We start from the raw sequence: 20,910 nt of genomic DNA on the forward strand, positions 1-20,910 counted from the left end.
TGTTTGTCAAAGCCATACTCTCTTCTGCCTCTGGACAGCTACATTACCTCCATCTAGAGGCACATTGAGGAAATGTTTTCTCTGCTTCAAGATTGAAGGCCAGAAGTTGTTCTCCATGGGAATACTCCAACTACCGAAGATGCAGAGTGATGTGACTAGAAGTTAGATGAAAAAATTGCTAGAATCCTGGACCTGACACCATAGTTCATTAGCCATTGGTATGTAAGTGAATTGAGAAAAGATAAATAGATGGGTTTCTAATTCTTACCATTTACCCTTCACTTGACTTTCTGAGTTAACCTTGAGTTAAGTTCAGTATTTTAAAAAATATTGTTAAATGTTTAATTTAGCAAGGTCAGGCTTTATTCAAACTATGGCAGAATACAGTGTTTCATTAGAGAACCATGCAAGGTAAATAGCATTCCAGTGGCATATTATGTTCACTTGTTGTGTATTCTTTAACCTTTAAAGTGTATAAATGTTTTTATTTTGTCAAAATGATGATGATAATGTTGTATACATAGTACAGTAGTAAAAGGAAAATGTTATAGTTCACTTTACATTTGTACACTCTTACAAGCCTGTAATATCATGTGTTGGTGATGAGTGAGATGAATGAAATCCATGCTGAGTCAAATCTATTTTGACTAAGTTACCATAGCTTTAGATGCATCTGTTTCCTTTTAAATCTGATGATGGGTTACATTGAGAAACCTCTATGTTCTTAATACCTAAAAAAAGAGAGAGAAAAACACAAAGCAGGTTTTAAATATTTCAAATTTTTTGCAATAATTTAAGAGTATTTAAAAAAAAAAACACCTGTAGAAACTCGGTTTGAAGGGGCCGTATTTGTTCAAGCCCATGTATTTAGCTTGATCATCAGTGAGTTCAGTCAGGTGTGCTTCAAATGTTTGAAGATGCAGGCTTGCAACGTACTCATCTGGTACACAAAATAGTGAATTAGATGTAATTTTCATTCAGATATGATTCAATGTTTAATGAAATATGGAATTCTAGAAGGTGCCTCCTGTCCATTGCATTTTTTACCCAGTTTCTTGGGAAGAAGGTACACATCTTTCTTGTAACGCCCCTCAGGGGCATTAAAGAGCTCGATCAATGCCAAAGCCTAGAATGTAAACAGAAAACTAAACATTTAAACAATTTGTAACTCAACACTTTCCCAGGTCAATGCTTCCCATGTCAATTACATTCTGTTGTACTAAATACAAATGTACTTTAAAAAGTTGTATTGTTTCGTCCAGCTAGTCTTTAATGTTTAGGCTAAGTAAGAGTGGAAGAACTTCAGCCTTTAGGCTATAAAACCTAATTTAAATTCATGTATTAGCAAACTGCGTCATACCTGTGTGGTGGCTGTGATGGAAAGCACGTATATGGGTACGGTGGAGGAGCTTAGATTAAGGACACGACCCTGGAATCAAACGGGGTAAAACAGTAACCTTGCCATTAACGTTAATGACCAATATAACATGAGTGTTGTAACCAGAAAATGTAGATTATAACTAAACATGATTTACACATGTATGACATGTTTCTAGATCCTTTGTTCCATGCTTGAACATGCTTTTCATGTCTTATGTGCATTATTCACCTTATTTTTGACATAGTAAGAGTGGCACAGCAATTTCCCTTGAATGTGGGAGGCTGGTGTTTGTTATCAGATTATTTTAATTTAATATCAGAATTATTAACACATTGGTTTGTAGCACAAATAGTTTTACTATATAAAATTTTTAAAAATAGCTTTACTTTTGTTTTGTTGTTATACATTATATTTATTTAATGTAAGTCTCGCACATTGACAGGAAATAGCTTACATCTGCATTAAATGGTAAATGGATTTCTGTTTTGTATTTCTAATAGTATTCATTCACCTCAGCTAGAAGAACAATTCTCTTTCCATCAGGCCAAATAATGTGATCCACTTGCGCTCTCACATGCTGCCATGCTAACTCTGGGGTTCTCAGACTGGCCTGAAAATTCAACAGATAATACAAATGACAAGAAATGGAAGCAAATTAAATTACAAGCATTCAATTGTCATCACTAATCGTGCATTTTATCAGGTCCTACGGCCACTTACAACATCGATTTCTGTATTAGAGCGTCCCATGTTGCAGACAACGCAGCCATTCTTCATTTGGTCCATGTGTTCCCTCACAACAACGTTTTTGTTTCCTGTGTAGAGTTAGTTATCGAAGCAAATAACATTACTAGTACAGTTATGAAATGTTTTATTTATGATATTGCTAAACTTGCCTGTACAGGTGATGACAATGTCCACTTGGCTTACAACATCACCTAGTTTGGCCAATCGTAAGCCATCCATGCTAGTCAAAATAGAATTGGCTGTCAGGTGTGATACTGTGGAAAATAGATGTCATGCTAACTCTCTGGAAAGCTTTTTTCAAATAACTAATGCTTACCATGCTTGTAGGGCACAGATGGGGTCGATTTCGGTCACATACACAACAGATCCCATCGCTTTCAGAGCTGCAGAACAACCTTTTCCCACCTGTGGGCAACAATATTTACATTTACACACACAAAACAGAGGCCAATACCAAACTAATGCAGGTTACAGACACTGTTCTCGGGTACCATATTGACAATAGAAACAATAATTTATGTGAATCAGGAACTGTACCTCTCCGTATCCACATATAACCACCTGCTTTCCCCCAAACATTACATCAGCGGTCTTTTTAAGACTGAGAGTATAGGAATGAGACAGAAAGTAGACTTTAATAATATAAATAGCCTACTGATAATTTAACATTTCTAAGTAATTTAGGATATATAAATATATATACGTGTGTGTGTGTGTGTGTGTGTGTGTGTGTGTGTGTGTGTGTGTGTGTGTGTGTATAATCATCTTACCTATCCAGAATGGACTCCCTGCAGCAGTACAGGTTGTCAAACTTCTGTTTAGTGACGGAGTCATTCACATTTATGGCTGGCACACATAGTTTTCCAGCTTTAGAGAGGTGATGAAGCCTGATATATGTGATGCAAAAAAAATTATTAACCATTTGCAAAGCTGTAAGTTTCATTGTGCAAACACCTGTGTCAATTTGGTGCCATTTTCTCCTTAAATTGGAATATACATAACTTTTTATGAAGAGGATTGTCCCTTTAAATCCACAAGTGACAAATGACGAGGTTTAGAAAGTGACTCAACCTGTAAATGCCGGTGATACTTTCTTCAACAATCCCCTTGACTTTCTTGAAGAGGAGAGGATATTTCTTATATATCCAATGTGTCATATCTCCTCCATCATCTAGGATCTAAAGGAATAAAAGGCCATTAAAAAAATTCTATTTGCAGGTGAAAACAGACAAGATAAGATAACACAATTGATTCTTGAAAGGAAAGTGGACTCATATCGTTGAAGTGAATCCTACCATGTTTGGCTCCCAGCCCTCCACATTTACGCAGTGATCAATACACCACCAGAAGTCATCCTCAGATTCTCCCTTCCATGCAAAAACCGGAAAATCTGCCATGGAGAGCAGAGGACAAGACGAGGTACAAAGCAAAAAAGGTAAAAAAGTAACTTGGCCGATGCCAACCACAAAAAATGAACAATGAAGTATTTTACTTAAAAACCTAGGTCTAATTAATTGTTATTACAATCAGAATAGGAGTTAATTTTTTACCTTGCTCTGCTAAAGCAGCAGCCACTTCATCCTGAGTGGAGTAAATATTACAGGCTGCCCACCTGCACTGAGCCCCTAACACCATCAGAGTCTCCAACAGCACCTGTTGAGGGAAATATACAAAGATTTGGGGTTGGTAAGATTTTGTTAAAGAATTTAATATATTTTAAAATGTAATTTATGATGGCAACGCTTTTTTCAGCATCATTATTCCAGTCTTCAGTGTTCAATTATCCTTCAGAAATCTTTCTAATATGATGATTTGCTGCTCAAGAAACTACTTATTATCAATGTTGAAAACAGTGTTGCTTAATATTTTTATGCTCAAAAGAATGGCATTTATATTTCTATATATATATTTGCATTTTAAGATCAACTCAGGTAGGGGGATATGGGAGTTGATAGGGTTTTCATTTTGGGATGCACCTATATGAAAATTGAATCCCATACCGATAACCGATAATTCTTTATATTTGTAAGTCAATAACAGATATATTCACCGATAAATCTAAATCCAAAAGTTTTATATCATTTTTGAGAACCTGGGTCCAGAAAGCTCAACTGGACAGAGGAACAGTGTTTACTGTGAGCCCAGTTAGTGGATGAACACAAGGCCATCCTTAAGGGACTCTTAAGCCTCTTAAAAGTCCTCGTCCATGCTCCTAACAATTCTGACCTGAAGACCTCTTTTAAGGGTTAAGATTCTTTCGGAATTACTTTTTTCTTTACTAGGATTTTTTCTTTAATTTTAAGAGTAAACGCCCACATTTCTAAGAATTTTCTTAGAATTTGGTCACTAGGAGCTACTCTTTGCATTAAGATTCTTTATGAATACGGGCCCTGATTACAAAAAGTAAAGTTTTACCATTAAAAGCCATGTCCCAAGCACACAATTATAATATTCTCATTATAATTTTATGTAGCCTATATGACTTGCGCTGCACATGTTACACTTAACTGTATTTTCCGATATTTCAAGCAATTCAAAACCATCATGGCGAAAAGTTCGCATCTGAAGCGTCTCAGCTGGAGGAAATAATCCATTGTTTATTGGATTTTATATATCGGACAACTTTTATTATCGGGCCGATAACTATAACATAAAAAATGTACTTATATTGGCCGATAGCGATAGTGGCCGATATATAACGCAATCCATGTTTCTTTTGTGCTGCTGATCTTGTATAACAGGTTTTGTTTTTGTATTAGCTTTTTTCTGTCAGGACGATATACAATCAAAATGATATGAAGAGATTGCAGATGACACTTACAGCTGTCTGGGCTGTGACATGGGTGCATCCCACTATTTTAGCCCCTGCCAATGGTTTTTCTCCTTGAGCAGATTTTCTTAAGGCCATCAGTGCAGTCATCTCTTCAACAAATAAAAGTACACATACTGTACATTAATTATATTTATTTTTCACATAGCTGGTTGCATATGCATGTGTATTTCTTGCTTGTGTTTAACCCTTTGATGCACAAGCTATACAAACCCCTTCTAATGCACAACATGGGTCTAAAAAGACCCGTATTCATTTCCTATGTTATTTCGGTCATGGCTGAATGTTTCTTTGCTAAATCTTTAAAATATATCTATTTTATCATTTGTTATTCCAGGTATTTATTAAATATCTTGTTTTTGATTTCCACAAATCATTATGTTTATGTTTCCTTTCTTACTTTATAAACAAACACAGTTTTTGTATTTGTACATCAATTTTACATACACGGGTCTAGAAATGACCCGTATTCATTTCCTATGTTATTTCAGTCATGGCTGAGTGTTTCTTTGCTGAATCTTTAAAATATATGCATTTTATCATTTGTTATTCCAGGTATTCATTAAATATTTTTTTTTGATTTCCACAAATCATTATGTTTATGTTTCCTTTCTTACTTTATAAAAAAACACAGTTTTTGTATTTCTACATTAATTATACATACAAGGGTCTAAAATGACCGGAATTCATTTCCTATGTTATTTCAGGTGGCTTTGACAGTTACTGATTTTAAAATCAAAAAGGCGGGGAAAAAAGGACCCCAAATTCTATACACATTTCAGCATATAAAGGCTTATTCAAGACGATACGGTTCTTAATAGAACTTTTAGGCCTAAGCTTTAAAAACCAAGGGGGTAATCCATCAGCCGGAAACTGAAGCCTCGCGGGGGCCATTATAGCAGAACTTCACCTTCTGTTAGCATTCCATTGACTCCCATTCATTTTGGCGTCACTTTAACAGCGAATAACTTTACATCTGAGGCGTCCAAAGAATGAATTTGTCCATTATTTATTTCTAAAGAAACATGAAAATGTATGAAAGGCTCCATTACTTTGTATCTTACGTTATGGCCCCGTAGAAGCTTTTTTTTGTAAAAATAGGCAAACGATTGCGTCATAACCACGCGACTTTCTGTCGCACTTCTAGAGAAATTACCGTATAGACAGGAGGAGAAGCTCAAAGGCAATTTTTACTGTCTATGAGGCAATCGGGGGGACATAGAGGCATAAAGTCAAGGGAGAAGCCCATAGATAAAGAGTCCATAAAAGCAACAGGACAAAATATTTCAACAACGTTTTTGAGGAATTAGGTGATTCAGATTTGACTTGGCACAGCTACTAGAAGATTTACAACTGCCAGACTGTCGTCACGCACAGTTTGAGCCTGCGCAGTACGCTCAGCCATCAGGAAGTGAGTGCTATAATCGGGCTTCAGTTTTCTCCGTTGAAATCAAGGGGGTCGCTGTGTCCATTTCTTTTACTGTCTATGTTAAAAACCCATCTTTTTTTAGTGTAGCTAACATTAGCTAGCTAGAATTGAATATGTCAACAGCTAGCTAGCTAATAGTATTGGACATGTTTCTCTTTCTCACAAATAATTTCTCACTAGGATTTCATGGTCAAGGTAACCATAGCCTAATATTCAAATATTATGTTCAGTTATCTTTTACAAAATATCAAATATTTTCTGTGGTTAAAATAAAACAAACTTGCATAAAATATACAAAAGCAGCTGTGTTGAGTTGTGAAATGTGTGGCAGGTGAATAGTATTATGTAATACTATAGTAATAGTATTTATGCAGTAAATATGTTCCTACTTGCAAAAATGTGCAAATATCAAAGGTTTCTATACGGGTCATTTTTGACCCATGTATGTAAAATTTATGTAGAAATACAAAAACTGTGTTTGTTTATAAAGTACGAAAGGACACATAAATATAAATATGAATTGTGCATTAGAGGGGTTGCGATACAAAAACAAATTTTATTCAAAAAGTAAGTAAGGGAAAATAAAAATAAGGATTTGTGATGATCAAAAACAAGTTAATTGAAGAATACCTGGAATACTGAATGATACAATTAATTTCTTGCCAAGATATAGAAAATAAAAACTCACTCGGGACACTTTAGACCCATGTTGTGCATCACAGGGTTCACCATATATGCCTACCATCCTCAGCAAGCTCTATCTCTTGGCGGCCATAGTCTGCCAGCTTGATGTTTTTGACGCAGAAGTCCCTGTTCCCTTTGGAGTTAATCTGCAGCCTGTCTCGAGGAGAGACTTCATCTTCTAGATTTTCTGCATCTGAGTGCCCTGAAAAAGTGAGAAACAAAATAAGAAAGTAAACTGGAATCACGGATTGTGATGAAAATACAAAGAATGACTAAAAACATGAAAATGTTCCAGATTGAATTATACTCCATCTACCTGAGCTGTTGCTGTCTGTAGAGGATTGTGAAATAGAGTGGGACAGAGAGCGACGGCCCGTCTTTGTTAATCGACTGTTGAATTCTCGAGTCTGCTCAGGATACTGGATTTGCTAAGGGAAAAACAATTATATGTATTACCGGTATATCATATATAGCTATATATATATGTACACAATTTTGATTCCTCAGTATTGTCAACTTTTTTCAAGTTGAGAATATAAATACTGACATTTGAATGCAAATGTTACCATTCATCCTGCAGAGAACCAAAATCTTATGGAGATTTCTCAAAATAACAGAAGCATTAAAACTATTTCTCTTAAAGTAAACTCATATCTAAAAGTAGCAATATTAGGACACGTTACATGTGCAGAAACATAGATGGTTTCAAGTACAGGCAAGATATCTTACAGAGACCAGTTGTACAGTAGCTATCACTTGCTTACCAACTTACACACTAAACAAACAAAGAAAACTTGAAATTAAACACATATTTATTCATTTTTTTGTTAAGGTTCTTTGTCTTGTCTTTTGGCTAAATGCATTTATATTTAAACTAAATTGCTGACTCTGATCAACTATATTAGCAAGTTAATGAAAAAAAGTGAGCGGCAGGTAAAATAAATCTTCACTCTAGGGTTAGAAATGTAAAATGTATTGTTGTATTCAATAAACTAATAACACCACTCAATACAAAATGACTAAAGAATAACACACAAACTTCTACAAATCACAAAAATTGACCACAAGCATCAGTTTCTTATGACCCACTTCTAACAAAAACCGAACTGCAACTTCTGTCTTAAGAGATTAGAAATACCTTGAAGTTAAGAGATAACACAGCATCTTTTGATTCCCTGTTTTTAGTGAAACTAACCAGGCTGTAGACTTTCCTCATGGTGTCTGATCCGCTTCAGAAATGCGTAGAAAAACTCCCACGTAGGCATTTAAAGGCTGAATCACAACAGTAATTGTTGTGCCATAATGTTTAATAAGCGGGCTAGAGAAGCATGGATGCACTGTCTGGTGAAATCCTACACTGTGAGAACAAACCTGTACAACAAATTCTCTCTCTGTCAGCTCACGCGGTACGACAATGATTAAAGTCGGTGAGGTCACAAAAGTTCCTACAAGTCATTTATTAATTCTGGCCCAGTGCAACTGAGCTACTACTGTATGAAGTCAAGTGCACTGGTCTGTGTTCAGCCCTCTGTTCAGGGTTGTTAATGATGATCAAGAACTGGTCATTTGGTTACACGTCATTTAGCAGGCAGGCATGTTTGATCCAAAATTACATTGTGTTCTCTTTCTAAAGGGACAGTCCCATTGGAGCAACCTGGGGTCAAGTGTGTCGTTCAAGGGCAAAATGGAGGTAGGGCCTCAGATTTCCAGGGTTTAAATCCACCACCTTTAGGTTACCAAACGTATTTACTCATACCTCATGTGGTATAAAACAGCCAGTTTGCTTCTTGCAGAGACAGTCCCCAGTTGCATACACTAAGTCTTTAAGGATAAAATAGGGAAGTTAATTGCTCTCAGATTCAAAGCTTACCCTTTCTAGTGTTTAAAAGCAGAACATTTAGGTTACCAAAGCCTAATATGAAACAGCAGGTCGCTTCAGAGACAGTCACCTTGGCACAACCTGGGTCAAGTGTTTTTATGACTAAATGGAAGTAAGGGAACTCAACAACTCTTAGATTCATGGGTCTCCAATTCTGTGCACTCCAATGACCAACACAAACAATTTCCGAATCTGAGATATTACCGGAAATTGAATTGAATAATTCCAAATTGAAGCAACCTTGTTGATGGACAAAATGGTGGTAAAAGTCCTCACCAACTCTCAGATTCCCCTTTTCCCAGGTTAAACCTCAGCACTTCTGTCCATTCCAATGTCTAGCACAGACATTTAACCCCTTCTAAATCTGGTATGCAACAGGAAATTGATGGTTCCTTTGCTTTAGGGACATTCTTGTTAAAGCAACATGGGATCAAGCGTTGAAGGACAAAATAGTGGTAAAGTGTGAGATGCCAGAAAGGTTTGAAACAGGAAATTGAACGCAGTAACAAGTTTACATGGCAGTCTTTTCTTACATCATAATGCACAGCACTAAAAAATACTTGAACATCCTTTGTAAAACTATTCAGCATAGTAGGTAGCACTTACTCTTTTTGTTCTTGGCGCTTCACTGACCGCTCCATCATTTGCATCGAACACTTCCTCGCTGTCCTGCATGGGTACGAGCGCAGGCCGCCAGTTGGTCGCTGCCTCCAGCATTCTCAATAACTTGGAGCTAATTGATGGCAGTTGTGAGAAATCTTCATCTTCTCTTTCCAGAGCTGAAGAAATTGCAGCTTCGCCATTATTGCTGCTCTCTTCTATGCTTTCATTTTCTTCCAATGGTGAAGTTTGAAACTGAATCTCTGCTTCAGTGTTGAGACTGCTGTCCATTTTCACACGTTTGGTTGAGTGTTGAAGTTACAGACAGTTGCTCTTTTAAAAAGACGTGGGTCGTAAAGATAAACATTGTCTTCGTGAAAACTGATTGTGGAAACAGAGGCTGTGAATGACATGGGGGTTAGAGGAGGGTTTTCGAGAATCTTTGGGATTGGTTTACTATACTGTTTGATATTGGGTTCAGGGTTTTATCAGTTGTACCATCTTATAACTTTGTTATATATAACCAGCTTATCTTATAACTTCATCAAAAATTTGAAGTCAGTAAGTTGCTTTTTGTTGTTGTTGTTGCTGTTGTTTTAAAGAAATGAATACTTTTATTTGGCGAGGACACATTCAGATTCAGTTTTAAAGTAGTGCTTGTGTACACCATTATGAATTATAGAGTGATAATAGTGGTGCTTTTTTATTTCCAGGGGATCATGAAAGTAATAATGTTTGAGGAAAGATTTGTTTACAGGAAACTCGCCTGTTGTGTTGGCTAAACACTTTGACAGAAATCATCTGTCTCCTGAGATTAAGGTCACCCCATTTAACAGGTTTTTACCTCTGTTTTAGTTTCATTCTGAAGTGTAGCTACACTCTAAATGTTCATTGCTAACTTCTAACAGATTTAAGCCTGAGATTAAAAAAACACAAAAAAACACTGACTGATCCTTAAGACTCTCAATTTTAACATGGTAGCCTAAAATGGATGTTTTTTTTTTTTGCACCCTTTTTATTGCACCTTTTAAAGGCTTATTGATACTGTCATAAACAAACTGTCAATTTAATCTGCCTATTTTTTTTAATATAATGAAAGATAATGGACTGCTACAATTCTCTCCAGTTCATCATGTCCAATGAATGTGGGCCAATTCCAGTGGAAGTAGGGAAAGTAACGCCTCCTTGTGGCGAGTTAATTGGTGCTGTTTAGAACTGTGGTGGATTGTATGCCAGTAAAGAGTGCATTTTTGGAAAATAAGTTTTACAAATGTTTAAGCTTTTATAACATATGCATAGGCCTATACATGCATGCTCTGCAGACAATCATAGCCTACTACAGTTTTTTTTAAATAAAAGCTAATAAAGCTGCAGTCCATAACTTGTTTGTGTGTTCGAAATGTACAAACATTTATATAGTAAGCAGGTACATCATGAATCAATATTCCAACCCGTGTTTTTGCCTTATCCTGAATCATACGGAACACCTATAATAAGTGTTTATATTCGGACTATTTTAGACTGGTATACTCCTGCGTGACTCTTCATAAGTAGCTCCGGCTACAATGTTTTTCTGCAAGACGCATGCAGTTCTGTTTATTAGCCGCTAGAGCCCCAAAAGTTACGGACTGAAGCTTTTTAAATAATGCACATAGCACACTCCCATTATCATAAGCCTGAACAATTTTCCATGTTGGCATATTGCTGAATACTTCCAACAGGGGGAGCAGTCAGAAAATTATATATATATATATATATATATATATATATATATATATATATATATATATATATATATATATATATATATGAAATTATATATAGCCTATATATATAACATTTTCAAATTAGGTAGCAGTTTTTCTGATTTTTTTGTGTTTTAATTGTAGTTTTAGATGAACAAATGAAACAAAACTGCTTTAATGTCTACTAAAGTAGTGTTTTTTATTAGATATAGGTTTACATAAAGTGCAGCATGAATAGTAAGTCAATTTGATCAGATAAAATTTCATGTAAAGAACAAAAAAGAGAATATGATGTGTGAAGTTTTAAAGTAAAGTGTATTGTTTTAGTCTGCTTTATTTAACAAAAAGTATTTTGTCATGACTATTTCATATGAAGTAATTATATGTTAAGTTCTCACTTCTCACTTAAACTGGTATTTATGAATAGTTTTTATGAATTTTCCATTAAGACTAAAAGAGTTTAGTTTATCAGTTACTAAACAATACAGATTATAAAGACATTAATGAGCTTAAGCTGAATGTTATGTTGTTACTCTTTTTCTTATGTAGATTTGCTTATCAACATTGTTTAGTTGATTTTGAATGCTATTGCTATTTTTATTGATGTGCAACCTGTACATATCCATCTTCATGACCCTTTAAGTTTCTTCTGTGAAGGTACGTGTCATTTATCCGATCCTCACAGTGACCTTTGAACCGTTCGTGGGTTCATTATCTCATGGCTGGCTCTGATGACACTGGATATAGATAAGAAATCCAGTCGTGATTTTGTTCCCATGGAAACATTAGGCAGCATTAGCCAGCCAATGAATGAATGGCACAGTGCTATTGTGTGTTACGGTGGCAGGTCAAACAGAAGGAAGTCTTGCCACCCCATGGCACTGTAAAAAAGAAGGCCACACCTATTTCTGCTCTGCTGTATTGAAGAAAGCAAAAGCATTGCCCTTGTATCTGGTTCCTGTACTTCAGAAGACAAGACCAACTTCAGCGGTTTAAAAAAGTATCTGGTAAGCTTTCGAATTTCATTTCAAGTATGCATGGTGGAGCAGACTGTTCATAAAGAAATAATGTATCATTCAGTTTTCTAGTGTCTACTTTGTAAAGGCTAAATGACATGCTTGTTCAAACATTCCACGTTTGCACTGTATTGCTTCAGTAATGTTATCCAAAGTCTGCAATTCACTCAATGGCATTTCTGGTTTGCATCATTTAAACACTGATTTAATCTCACAATAATGACCTTGCTGTGTAAAAAAGTAAGGGATTATTATACAGGCTTTGTTAGTTTTGCCGACGGTAATTCTCTTGTTTATTTCACATGATTTCTGCAAAGTATCCGAGTGGACCGGTTTAAACTGGGGATTTTCATCCCAACTAAGACCAGTAAATGCTATGAATCTGTCTCAAGGGTTAGGCCTAATTCAGGCTTATGGTGACTGTAGGTTAGCCCATTTATTCCCAAATGTTTTCCAGCTAAATGAGCACATGTATTTCAATGCTTGGAGTCCAATGAAACAAACTACATGCCTTTTATAATAATTTAATTATATTTATATTCTTTTTTTTCTTCTTCTTTTTTTTTAAAACAAGAGAATGACAAAATAGAGTTTAAGAGCTGGTCATAAATTCTGACGTGTGATCATGGCAGAGACATTTTAATACTATATTAATAATAGACCCTTTAAATATTATTATGGTCGTTGTATGTTATAAATTTCCTTTTATGGAGCTCTGAGACAGACGTCATATCATACAGTATCTGGTCATGTGACTTACAGAAGACTGGTTAAAATGTTCACATGCAATCAAAACAATCTGAAAAAAAAAAAACTTGTCTTAGAATCAAAAGTAATTTGATTCACAAATTGTTACTGGTAGAGTTAAATGGGTTACATTTATAAGATTTGAGGGAAACATGGGAAAACTTCTAGAATGTGATAACTGAAAACATATTTAAACAATAGCTATGCTTGCTTGTGGATTTACTTGCAATTATAAACTAATATAGTCACGGCTAAAATGTGTTATATTTACAATGGAGCACAGCCCTGAGTGTCTTGCTTTTGTTAAATATAACAATATTATATATAAATATATTATTGAGGAGTTTTTATATTTTTTTTATTTAAAAAAAAAAAAACAATTTAAGCAAGGGCCATCCTGCTAGAAAATATAGCCCCTGCCATAACAGAGCTGAAACCATCCGTTTTAACTTTAATAAAAGTTGAACTAGTAAGGCTCCTGGGTGCAGTTTTCCTCAAGTTAAGCTGCTCATGGTATCAAAACCACATAAGTGATTTCGACCTATCTAAACAGCCATATAATTTATGCAACTGGGCCATGCACTCACCAGCCTCAATCCCTAGCGCGCATGCGCATGCTGCAGACGGGCGTGTGTTCATTCACTTTACAGGTGAAGCTGCACCAATGGGTTTCAAAGTCACGTACATGGTTCAAGTGTGCTGTGACTGTCAATTTATTCGTGGTTAACAACACATTTACGGTCCCCCTTTGATACTTTAATAGCTCATTAAGACATGAATACAAATTTCACGACTTTAGGACCCTAATGAAATAGGTGTAGCCTAGAGATATTCGAGGTTGTTGCCTGGTTTACTGTAAGGGGTGGGAGAAGTTGCACTGGTCTCGGTGAGATTCTGAATCATCTTGTGCTGCTGCTGCTTTGAAGGGGAGGGTTGACTCGGACTGCTGCTGTGTTGGGAGAAGGGCAGATTTCCACAGCATTCCCCTGCATCCTCCAGTAATCCCACTGTCTTATCCTCCTGTCTGTCCATTCTTCAAAACCGCATTTATCTGGAGAGATCTCGTCTGCTTTTTGTAGGTTTAAAATGGCTAGCAGCTTCGCACGGGTTTTGTCCAGTAAGAGGAAGGTTGGCATCTTGTCGCTGGTCGGCGCGGGATCTCTAACCGTTGGATTCTTCCTGAATAGGGAGTATGTCAATGCAGGATCGAACGTCAGGAGAATCTATCCTGCTAGGTAAATACAGCCATACCTATCTCTCATAACGACGATATCGAACAGAAGACAATAAAATATTGTGATGCAATGGCACACAAACCATTGCACAAATGCATAAGTGGTGTCAAAAATGTTCATTAATAGCCAGGAATTATACAGTTCCACGTCGTTAGGCCATAAATAATCATGTTAAATTATATTATTTGACCTTTTTAATGTTCTATTTTGTATTGTAGATCTAAATACTGAATTTAATGTCTTTTATTTGAATAGGTATTAAATCTCGAATGAGCCGTTATTCATTTTCACACCATTCATGTGTAAGATGCTGATGAATACGAATAAAGGTTGTGTTTATTTAGCTGTAGTTTGTACGCATACATGAATGTCTCGTAATTTCCATTATATCAATAAAAATGCACATAGAGGTTGAACATTGGCTGTGCCTGAAAACCTATTGGGATTGGCAGCTTTAGATTTTGACGCGTTCGGAACAGGTCTGTGACGTTCTAGAACGCGAATTAGTCAGGGTCAGAACAAACACCAGTTAGCTCGATAGGTTTTAACGCGCTCGGAACGACAGAACGGCAGACCCAACAAAGTTGTCTTGGTAGGCTTACGAAAATTATGGTTAAAAAAAACCCAAACAAACATGGTTATTGTAGTTAAACCATGGTAACCACAAATAAAACATGTTTTTTCTAAAAAAAACCCCCCAAAAAACATGGTTATTGTAGATAGACCATGGTAACCTCAAATTAACCATAGTGTTAGCGTGGGTTAACAAATGGTAATCAATCCCTCAAAACATGTAATAGCACTATAATAAAACTATGGTTAATTTTCAGCTCACTTGGTTTTGAGACACAGCCTATTGTCCTTGTTTTTCAAATTAATTTCAACTTGAATTTCAAAACACTTTATTTGTCCCCAAGTGGTTATTAACGAGGCCATGTGGAGTCACGTAAACAATATATGCTACATTAAACATCATACATTAAATAAATAACACACTGTGCATATTAATACATATTAATTATAATCTACTACAAGTGGATACCTAAAAAACAAAGTCCATACCATATATAAGAATGAATAAATATGTAAATACAAGCTAAAGCTTTTCTATTCCCCTACAGTGCTGAATATCCAGATTTGCGGAAGCACAATAACTGTATGGCCAGTCACCTAACTCCTGCAATATATGCAAAGCTGTGCGATAAAGCCACTCCGAATGGTTACACTTTGGACGAAGCTATCCAAACTGGTGTGGACAACCCAGGCCACCCTTTTATTAAGACAGTAGGAATGGTGGCAGGGGATGAGGAGTCATATGGGGTGAGAGGATATTATATATCACACATTTAGCATATTAAGAGATCAGCATTTTTGGGGGAATAAAGTACATCAAATGTGTTTTGTGCAGGTTTTTGCTGACCTCTTTAACCCAGTCATCAAAGAAAGGCACAATGGGTATGACCCCTGCAACATGAAACACCCCACTGATCTGGATTCCAGTAAGGTATGTGGGAATGTTTTAGTTACAAACATACAACATTAACAGTAGTAGGGTGATTCTTGAAGAGGTATTTTTGTCACAAGTTCATATTAGAGCACACAAATATTGACAATGCTTTATCATGCCCTTACAATTGATTTTTTATACTTTTTTTAAATGCCTTTTTAAATATAGTTTATATAGAATACCTTTATTTATTATGAAATGTACATAAAATACATATATTTTAAAATTGTAATTAAGTTACATGTATTTACTTCAGTAAAAACAGTTCATTATATGTAATTACAAGCAACACTAAGTACTTTTTGTTAATTAATATTACTGTAATTACACGTGTAATTTGTGTAATTACACTGTATCAAGGGCACAAAAAAATAGTGCCGCCAAAAGTATGTTGCTATGAAATTAGGCTTGGCAAGAAAAAGAAGTCGCAAATTTTATTTTAAAATGTGTAGACAGCATGAAATGAAAATCCAATGCATTTTATAGATCTTATTGTGAAAGATTTGTGACTTTAAAATGTCATTTATACCACCATTTCCACAAAAATACAGTGTGAGGTCATTTAAATAAAAAAACAAAATTGCACATAGTTGAAGAAACAGTTATATAATATCAGGATTGTTTGCTATTCATTTGCATGTTTTTAAATGGGAAAGCAGGTCACAAACACAAGCATTAAAGTATCAAGTTACTTCCTACTTTCGTCCCATCAGATACGGGGAGGCCTTTTTGATGACAAGTACGTGCTGTCGTCTCGAGTCAGGACAGGTAGGAGTATCCGAGGCCTGAGTCTGCCGCCGGCCTGCACCCGTGCTGAGCGCAGAGAGGTGGAGAGGGTTGTGATTGATGCCTTGGCCGGCCTAAAAGGAGATTTGGCAGGAAAATACTACAGCCTCGCTATAATGACCGACCAAGAGCAGCAGCAGCTTATTGATGTGAGTATATCACAAATCTCATGATATGCCATTCGATGCTGTTGGCTCAACACAAAAGATACTCACTCTGACTTTTTGTTTTGCTGTATAGGATCACTTCCTGTTTGATAAGCCTGTGTCGCCCCTGCTGACATGTGCAGGCATGGCTCGCGACTGGCCCGACGCGAGAGGCATTTGGTGAGGGTAACTTTGCGAAAAGATCTAAATGGGTGCTAGAGTGCAACAATGCCTTCTGACAGGACTACATTACAACCAGAAATAGTCTGAAGCAACCGTTACGGCCTTATGCTGTGGTCTGATATCGATCACAGAGTGTAGCCATGGCTCACTTACATCTCCTGCATTATTCATCCTCTTTTTTATCTTCTCTCTCCTGCCTGTAAGGGAAACTGTGCCCACGTTGCCAGGGTTAATTTGGAAATTACCTCAGAATCAGATTTAATACCCTGATGGTATTTTGAGCTTACATAGCACTTCTGATGGCATTAAAATGAAATAAGGTCATGCGTAACTAGGTTTGGAAACCAAGAACAGGTGCTTATTTTTAACTCTGCATGAAATGGAAGTTGCGATAGTCTTTTCTTCCCTATTATGATGTTTATATCCGAGTGAAACAACTTCTTGAACAGGAAACAAATGACTTGATTTTGTCCATTTGGATTTTGATTAGTTGTGGTTTACTATTGGTCGATCTCATGTGAGTGACAGGTTGATCCCGCCCTCGCACCAGTAAACACATCATAGGAGAAGAGAAAAGATGACTCTGCAAGAGGGAGGGGAAGTTATTTTGTTTAAAGATTATGTGGGAACATGAATTTTAAACAAAATAATGAGGTGCATTGTTTAATATATAGTCTTGCCATCTCTAAAAAAGGATGAAAAGTCATTAAATGTCTGTGTAAGTTTTACATTTATACATTTCACGCAGTGCAGTTTCTATATTTATGAAATGCAATTTAATAATCATAAATGTAATGAAGAACCAGAATCGTTAAACCTGCTTCATTGTTCTTTTAGGTATCATAAGGACTCTTCTCATTGAATATTCGAAAATGTCATATTGAAATCAAGTGTCGCCCACTATTTTGTTAATGCACAGGCTGGAGATCTCTTCAAAGTTTAATTCAGGCCAAAAATGTTCAAAAAAACCTTTGTTGTGTCACATGCTTATATGTACACGCCAAAATCTTTGGCCTCAATATTTCTGCAACTGATATAGAATAAACATGCCTTTCAATTCCAGGCACAACAACGATAAAACCTTCCTGGTGTGGGTCAACGAGGAAGACCACACTCGTGTGATCTCCATGGAGAAGGGGGGCAACATGAAGAGGGTCTTTGAGCGTTTCTGCAAGGGTCTCCTAGAGGTGAGGTCATGCATGTGTACGTATGTGTCTCTCAGTCACTGTTAAATCCGCACAAGCCTCCATTATATATCCAGCAGAGATGCTGCAGCTGTGTTTACTGCAGCTCAGAGCAATGTCCTTTTGTGGACAAACAATCGTCCTGCCAGGAATACATCTGTGTGTAGACCCATCTTAGTCTGTTGCTTATTCTAAAAGGAAATCGTAAATATACGTTGTAAGTTTTATTATCTTCTCTATTGTTTTAGTTTAACAGATCCCTCTTGTATTATTCTCACAAGACATTTTCAATCTTTGTCGCTCAGGTTGAGAGACTAATTCAGGAGAAGGGTTGGGAATTCATGTGGAACGAGAATCTGGGATACATTCTCACCTGTCCGTCAAACCTGGGCACTGGGTTACGAGCTGGCGTCCATGTTAATCTTCCTCGCCTCAGCAAGGTCCTTGCTCTAGAAATACAGTATTACCTTTCTTTTCTATTTAGCCCATGACATGTTAATAATTTTGCACCTTGTTGTGCCTATGCATGGTAATATTAATGCATTTTGTATATTAATGTATGTATGTTATCTATGTATGTATTTTAATACAGTATTTTTAGGTGTTAGGGTGACCCACGCCACATTTATGTTATATCATGTCTGTTGTGTATTAAAATTAGTAGTTGATAGATTGTGTAACAATCCATTAAAATCAGTGTAATATTTTGTGCTATGCGTGTTCATTATGTCTTTTCTATTGCAGGACACTCGTTTCTCTAAAATCCTGGATAACCTGCGGCTCCAGAAAAGAGGAACTGGAGGAGTGGACACCGCGGCTGTTGGAAGCACTTTTGATATTTCCAATCTGGACAGGCTTGGTCAATCAGAGGTCAGTGGTGTCAAAGTGCAGAGCCACCCAAAAAGAATAAATATGTTTTAAGTTCTGATAAAAATTCTGATAGTGATTCCATAAATCTATTCTGTTTTGTCTAAATAAACTCAAAATTACATTACAAACTAAAATCAATGATCATTTATTTATTTATTCATTAAAATGCTACGAAGTGAATTTAACTATCACAAAATTATAATGTACAGTATGAAAACTGGATATTCATTATGAGATTTTCTAAAGATGTTATGAAGTCAGAGTTTTAAATATTAAGATAGCGGTAAAGGTAATCAAATAGAGGAAATGAGCATGAACATTTAAATATCCAATATCAACAATACAGATAAATGAAAAAAACAACTCTAATATGTTTTAAAGTGACTGTTATATGAAGGCATAGGTTATATATATATATATATATATATATGGTACACATATTTTTTTGTGAGTAAATGATGACAGAATTTAAAATTTTGAGTGAACTATACCTTGAAAAACTGAGAATATGTAATTACCTCACCATGACCACTTGTCTTTATCAAAATGTGCTCAGGTCCAACTGGTTCAGACTGTGATAGATGGAGTGAACTATCTCATTGAATGCGAGAAGAAACTGGAAAAAGGACAAGACATCAAAATCCCTCCCCCCATCAGCCAGTTTAAATAGAATGGCAGTGTTTCGTTGCTCCTCCTTTCTTCTGGCTCCTCCCTCTTGTGTGTTCCTTCAATATTCCGCTGATACTGATCCATAAGCATGCCTCTGTGTTATGTCAGACATAACACACTCCAGTATAAAACAGGAGTGAATGTATACTTCATCATGATTGTGTTGATGTGGCGCTATTGATTTGTCACATTGTAACTTGATTGTGTTGCAATAATACTATTATAGCCATTGTCAAGAATTGCCTCAGGTGTCAGAGAATTAAACAGATTTTGTCAAAGATATTGACGATAAAAAATTGCTGAAGGATATTGGAGTGTTTTATTGTGTTTTACTGTACATGAAAGTAGGTAAATGTCAAAACTACCATGAAATAATTCACGTTTAAATGTGCTCAGTGATGTTTTTATAGTGTGCTGACAGTTGTCACAAGTCTACACTGACACCTAGTGTTGTGGATGGAGCATTGTAGAATTGCTCTAGTCAAAGTCAGACATGATTAACTTATCGACCAACTCCATGTAAAATAAATATATATATTCCCCATCACTGTTCTCAATGGACTCGGCATGAGGCTTTGTGCCAAGGTGACAATTGAGAGTGCCATACTCAGTCATTTTTCCTAATTGGGTGGTATCTGAGGTGAAATTGCAAGACTTGCATATTATATTAGAATGCTCATATTACATTTTTTAAACTCCATGTTCAGGATTATCAATTGCTCCAGGTGAGACTGTTACGAATATCCTCAAAACACTATTGTTCAAAAGTTTGGGGTCGATAAGATTTGAACTTTTCTTGAAAGAAGTATCTTATGCTCACCAACGATGCATTTATTTTCTTAGAAATACAATAAAAACAATAGGTTAATATAGTGAAATATTATTATAATTTAAAATAACGTGGGTTTTTTTCTTCTCGTGTTAAATTGTCATTTTATGCTCCTTTTGACAATTTGTAATTTCAATCTATGGTGTCCCCAGAATATGTGTCAACAAATTTCATCTCAAATTACCCCCCATATAATTTATTATAGCTTGTCAAATGCGCCCCTTTTTGGGTGTGATCAAAAACGCTCAGTTTTTGTGTTTCTCTTTAAATGCAAATGAGCTGCTGCTCCCCGCCCCCTTCAGAAGAGAGCCGATCCTTTACACGAGCTTCGGATTCAATAACAAAACATGCGAATAAACTCACTCATCCAAAATCTCAGAAATAAGTGCAGCCTTAAGGAGAGACTCAGCAAGAGGTTGCAACTTTTAGACTGCACCTGGACT

At 36.1% G+C, this 20,910-nt stretch overlaps 2 protein-coding genes across 7 annotated transcripts; one reads left to right on the plus strand and one right to left on the minus strand.

Moving 5' to 3' along the window:
* Positions 1 to 340: 340 nt before the first annotated feature.
* Positions 341 to 9,945, minus strand: ahcyl2a (adenosylhomocysteinase like 2a). 3 transcript variants are annotated; one of them, XM_077210892.1, is made up of 17 exons: positions 9,557 to 9,945; positions 7,388 to 7,499; positions 7,130 to 7,273; positions 4,950 to 5,050; positions 3,679 to 3,781; positions 3,424 to 3,518; positions 3,200 to 3,306; positions 2,899 to 3,015; positions 2,666 to 2,729; positions 2,445 to 2,533; positions 2,278 to 2,348; positions 2,102 to 2,196; positions 1,893 to 1,991; positions 1,361 to 1,429; positions 1,048 to 1,126; positions 820 to 940; positions 341 to 731 (listed from the first exon to the last, which is right to left on the minus strand). In XM_077210892.1, exons 1-17 carry the CDS (start codon positions 9,839 to 9,841, stop codon positions 725 to 727), a joined length of 1,758 nt encoding a protein of 585 aa, XP_077067007.1. In that variant the 5' UTR covers positions 9,842 to 9,945; the 3' UTR covers positions 341 to 724. The 3 variants fall into 3 exon arrangements, with proteins under 3 accessions (XP_077067007.1, XP_077067009.1, XP_077067008.1); XM_077210894.1 differs by lacking the exon at positions 9,557 to 9,945 and adding an exon at positions 8,267 to 8,605; XM_077210893.1 differs by lacking the exon at positions 9,557 to 9,945 and adding an exon at positions 8,210 to 8,605.
* Positions 9,946 to 12,116: 2,171 nt separating this feature from the next.
* Positions 12,117 to 19,945, plus strand: ckmt1 (creatine kinase, mitochondrial 1). 4 transcript variants are annotated; one of them, XM_077210898.1, is made up of 10 exons: positions 12,117 to 12,302; positions 14,138 to 14,293; positions 15,415 to 15,613; positions 15,702 to 15,797; positions 16,514 to 16,735; positions 16,827 to 16,912; positions 17,979 to 18,102; positions 18,405 to 18,539; positions 18,844 to 18,969; positions 19,526 to 19,945. In XM_077210898.1, exons 2-10 carry the CDS (start codon positions 14,145 to 14,147, stop codon positions 19,637 to 19,639), a joined length of 1,251 nt encoding a protein of 416 aa, XP_077067013.1. In that variant the 5' UTR covers positions 12,117 to 12,302; positions 14,138 to 14,144; the 3' UTR covers positions 19,640 to 19,945. The 4 variants fall into 4 exon arrangements, with proteins under 4 accessions (XP_077067013.1, XP_077067010.1, XP_077067011.1 ...); XM_077210895.1 differs by having other exon boundaries at positions 12,173 to 12,302; positions 14,118 to 14,293; XM_077210896.1 differs by having other exon boundaries at positions 12,200 to 12,302; positions 13,985 to 14,293.
* The last annotated feature ends 965 nt before the right edge of the window (positions 19,946 to 20,910 follow it).

Source organism: Siphateles boraxobius, unplaced genomic scaffold (genome assembly GCF_051911475.1).
Source record: "Siphateles boraxobius isolate OS27281-9 unplaced genomic scaffold, OSU_SipBor_1 65, whole genome shotgun sequence".
Classification (NCBI taxonomy): domain Eukaryota; kingdom Metazoa; phylum Chordata; class Actinopteri; order Cypriniformes; family Leuciscidae; genus Siphateles; species Siphateles boraxobius.

Bases quoted from the DNA above. Each gene is read 5' to 3' on its own strand.
- ahcyl2a (XM_077210892.1), bottom strand. From the start codon at position 9,841: ATGGACAGCAGTCTCAACACTGAAGCAGAGATTCAGTTTCAAACTTCA. The intron at 7,500-9,556 runs GTAAGTGCTACC...TTTTTCCCTTAG, and splicing joins AAGCGCCAAGAACAAAAAGA to CAAATCCAGTATCCTGAGCA. The intron at 2,730-2,898 runs GTAAGATGATTA...CTATACTCTCAG, and splicing joins AGGGAGTCCATTCTGGATAG to TCTTAAAAAGACCGCTGATG.
- ckmt1 (XM_077210898.1), top strand. From the start codon at position 14,145: ATGGCTAGCAGCTTCGCACGGGTTTTGTCCAGTAAGAGGAAGGTTGGC. The intron at 14,294-15,414 runs GTAAATACAGCC...ATTCCCCTACAG, and splicing joins AGGAGAATCTATCCTGCTAG to TGCTGAATATCCAGATTTGC. The intron at 16,913-17,978 runs GTGAGGGTAACT...TTTCAATTCCAG, and splicing joins CCCGACGCGAGAGGCATTTG to GCACAACAACGATAAAACCT.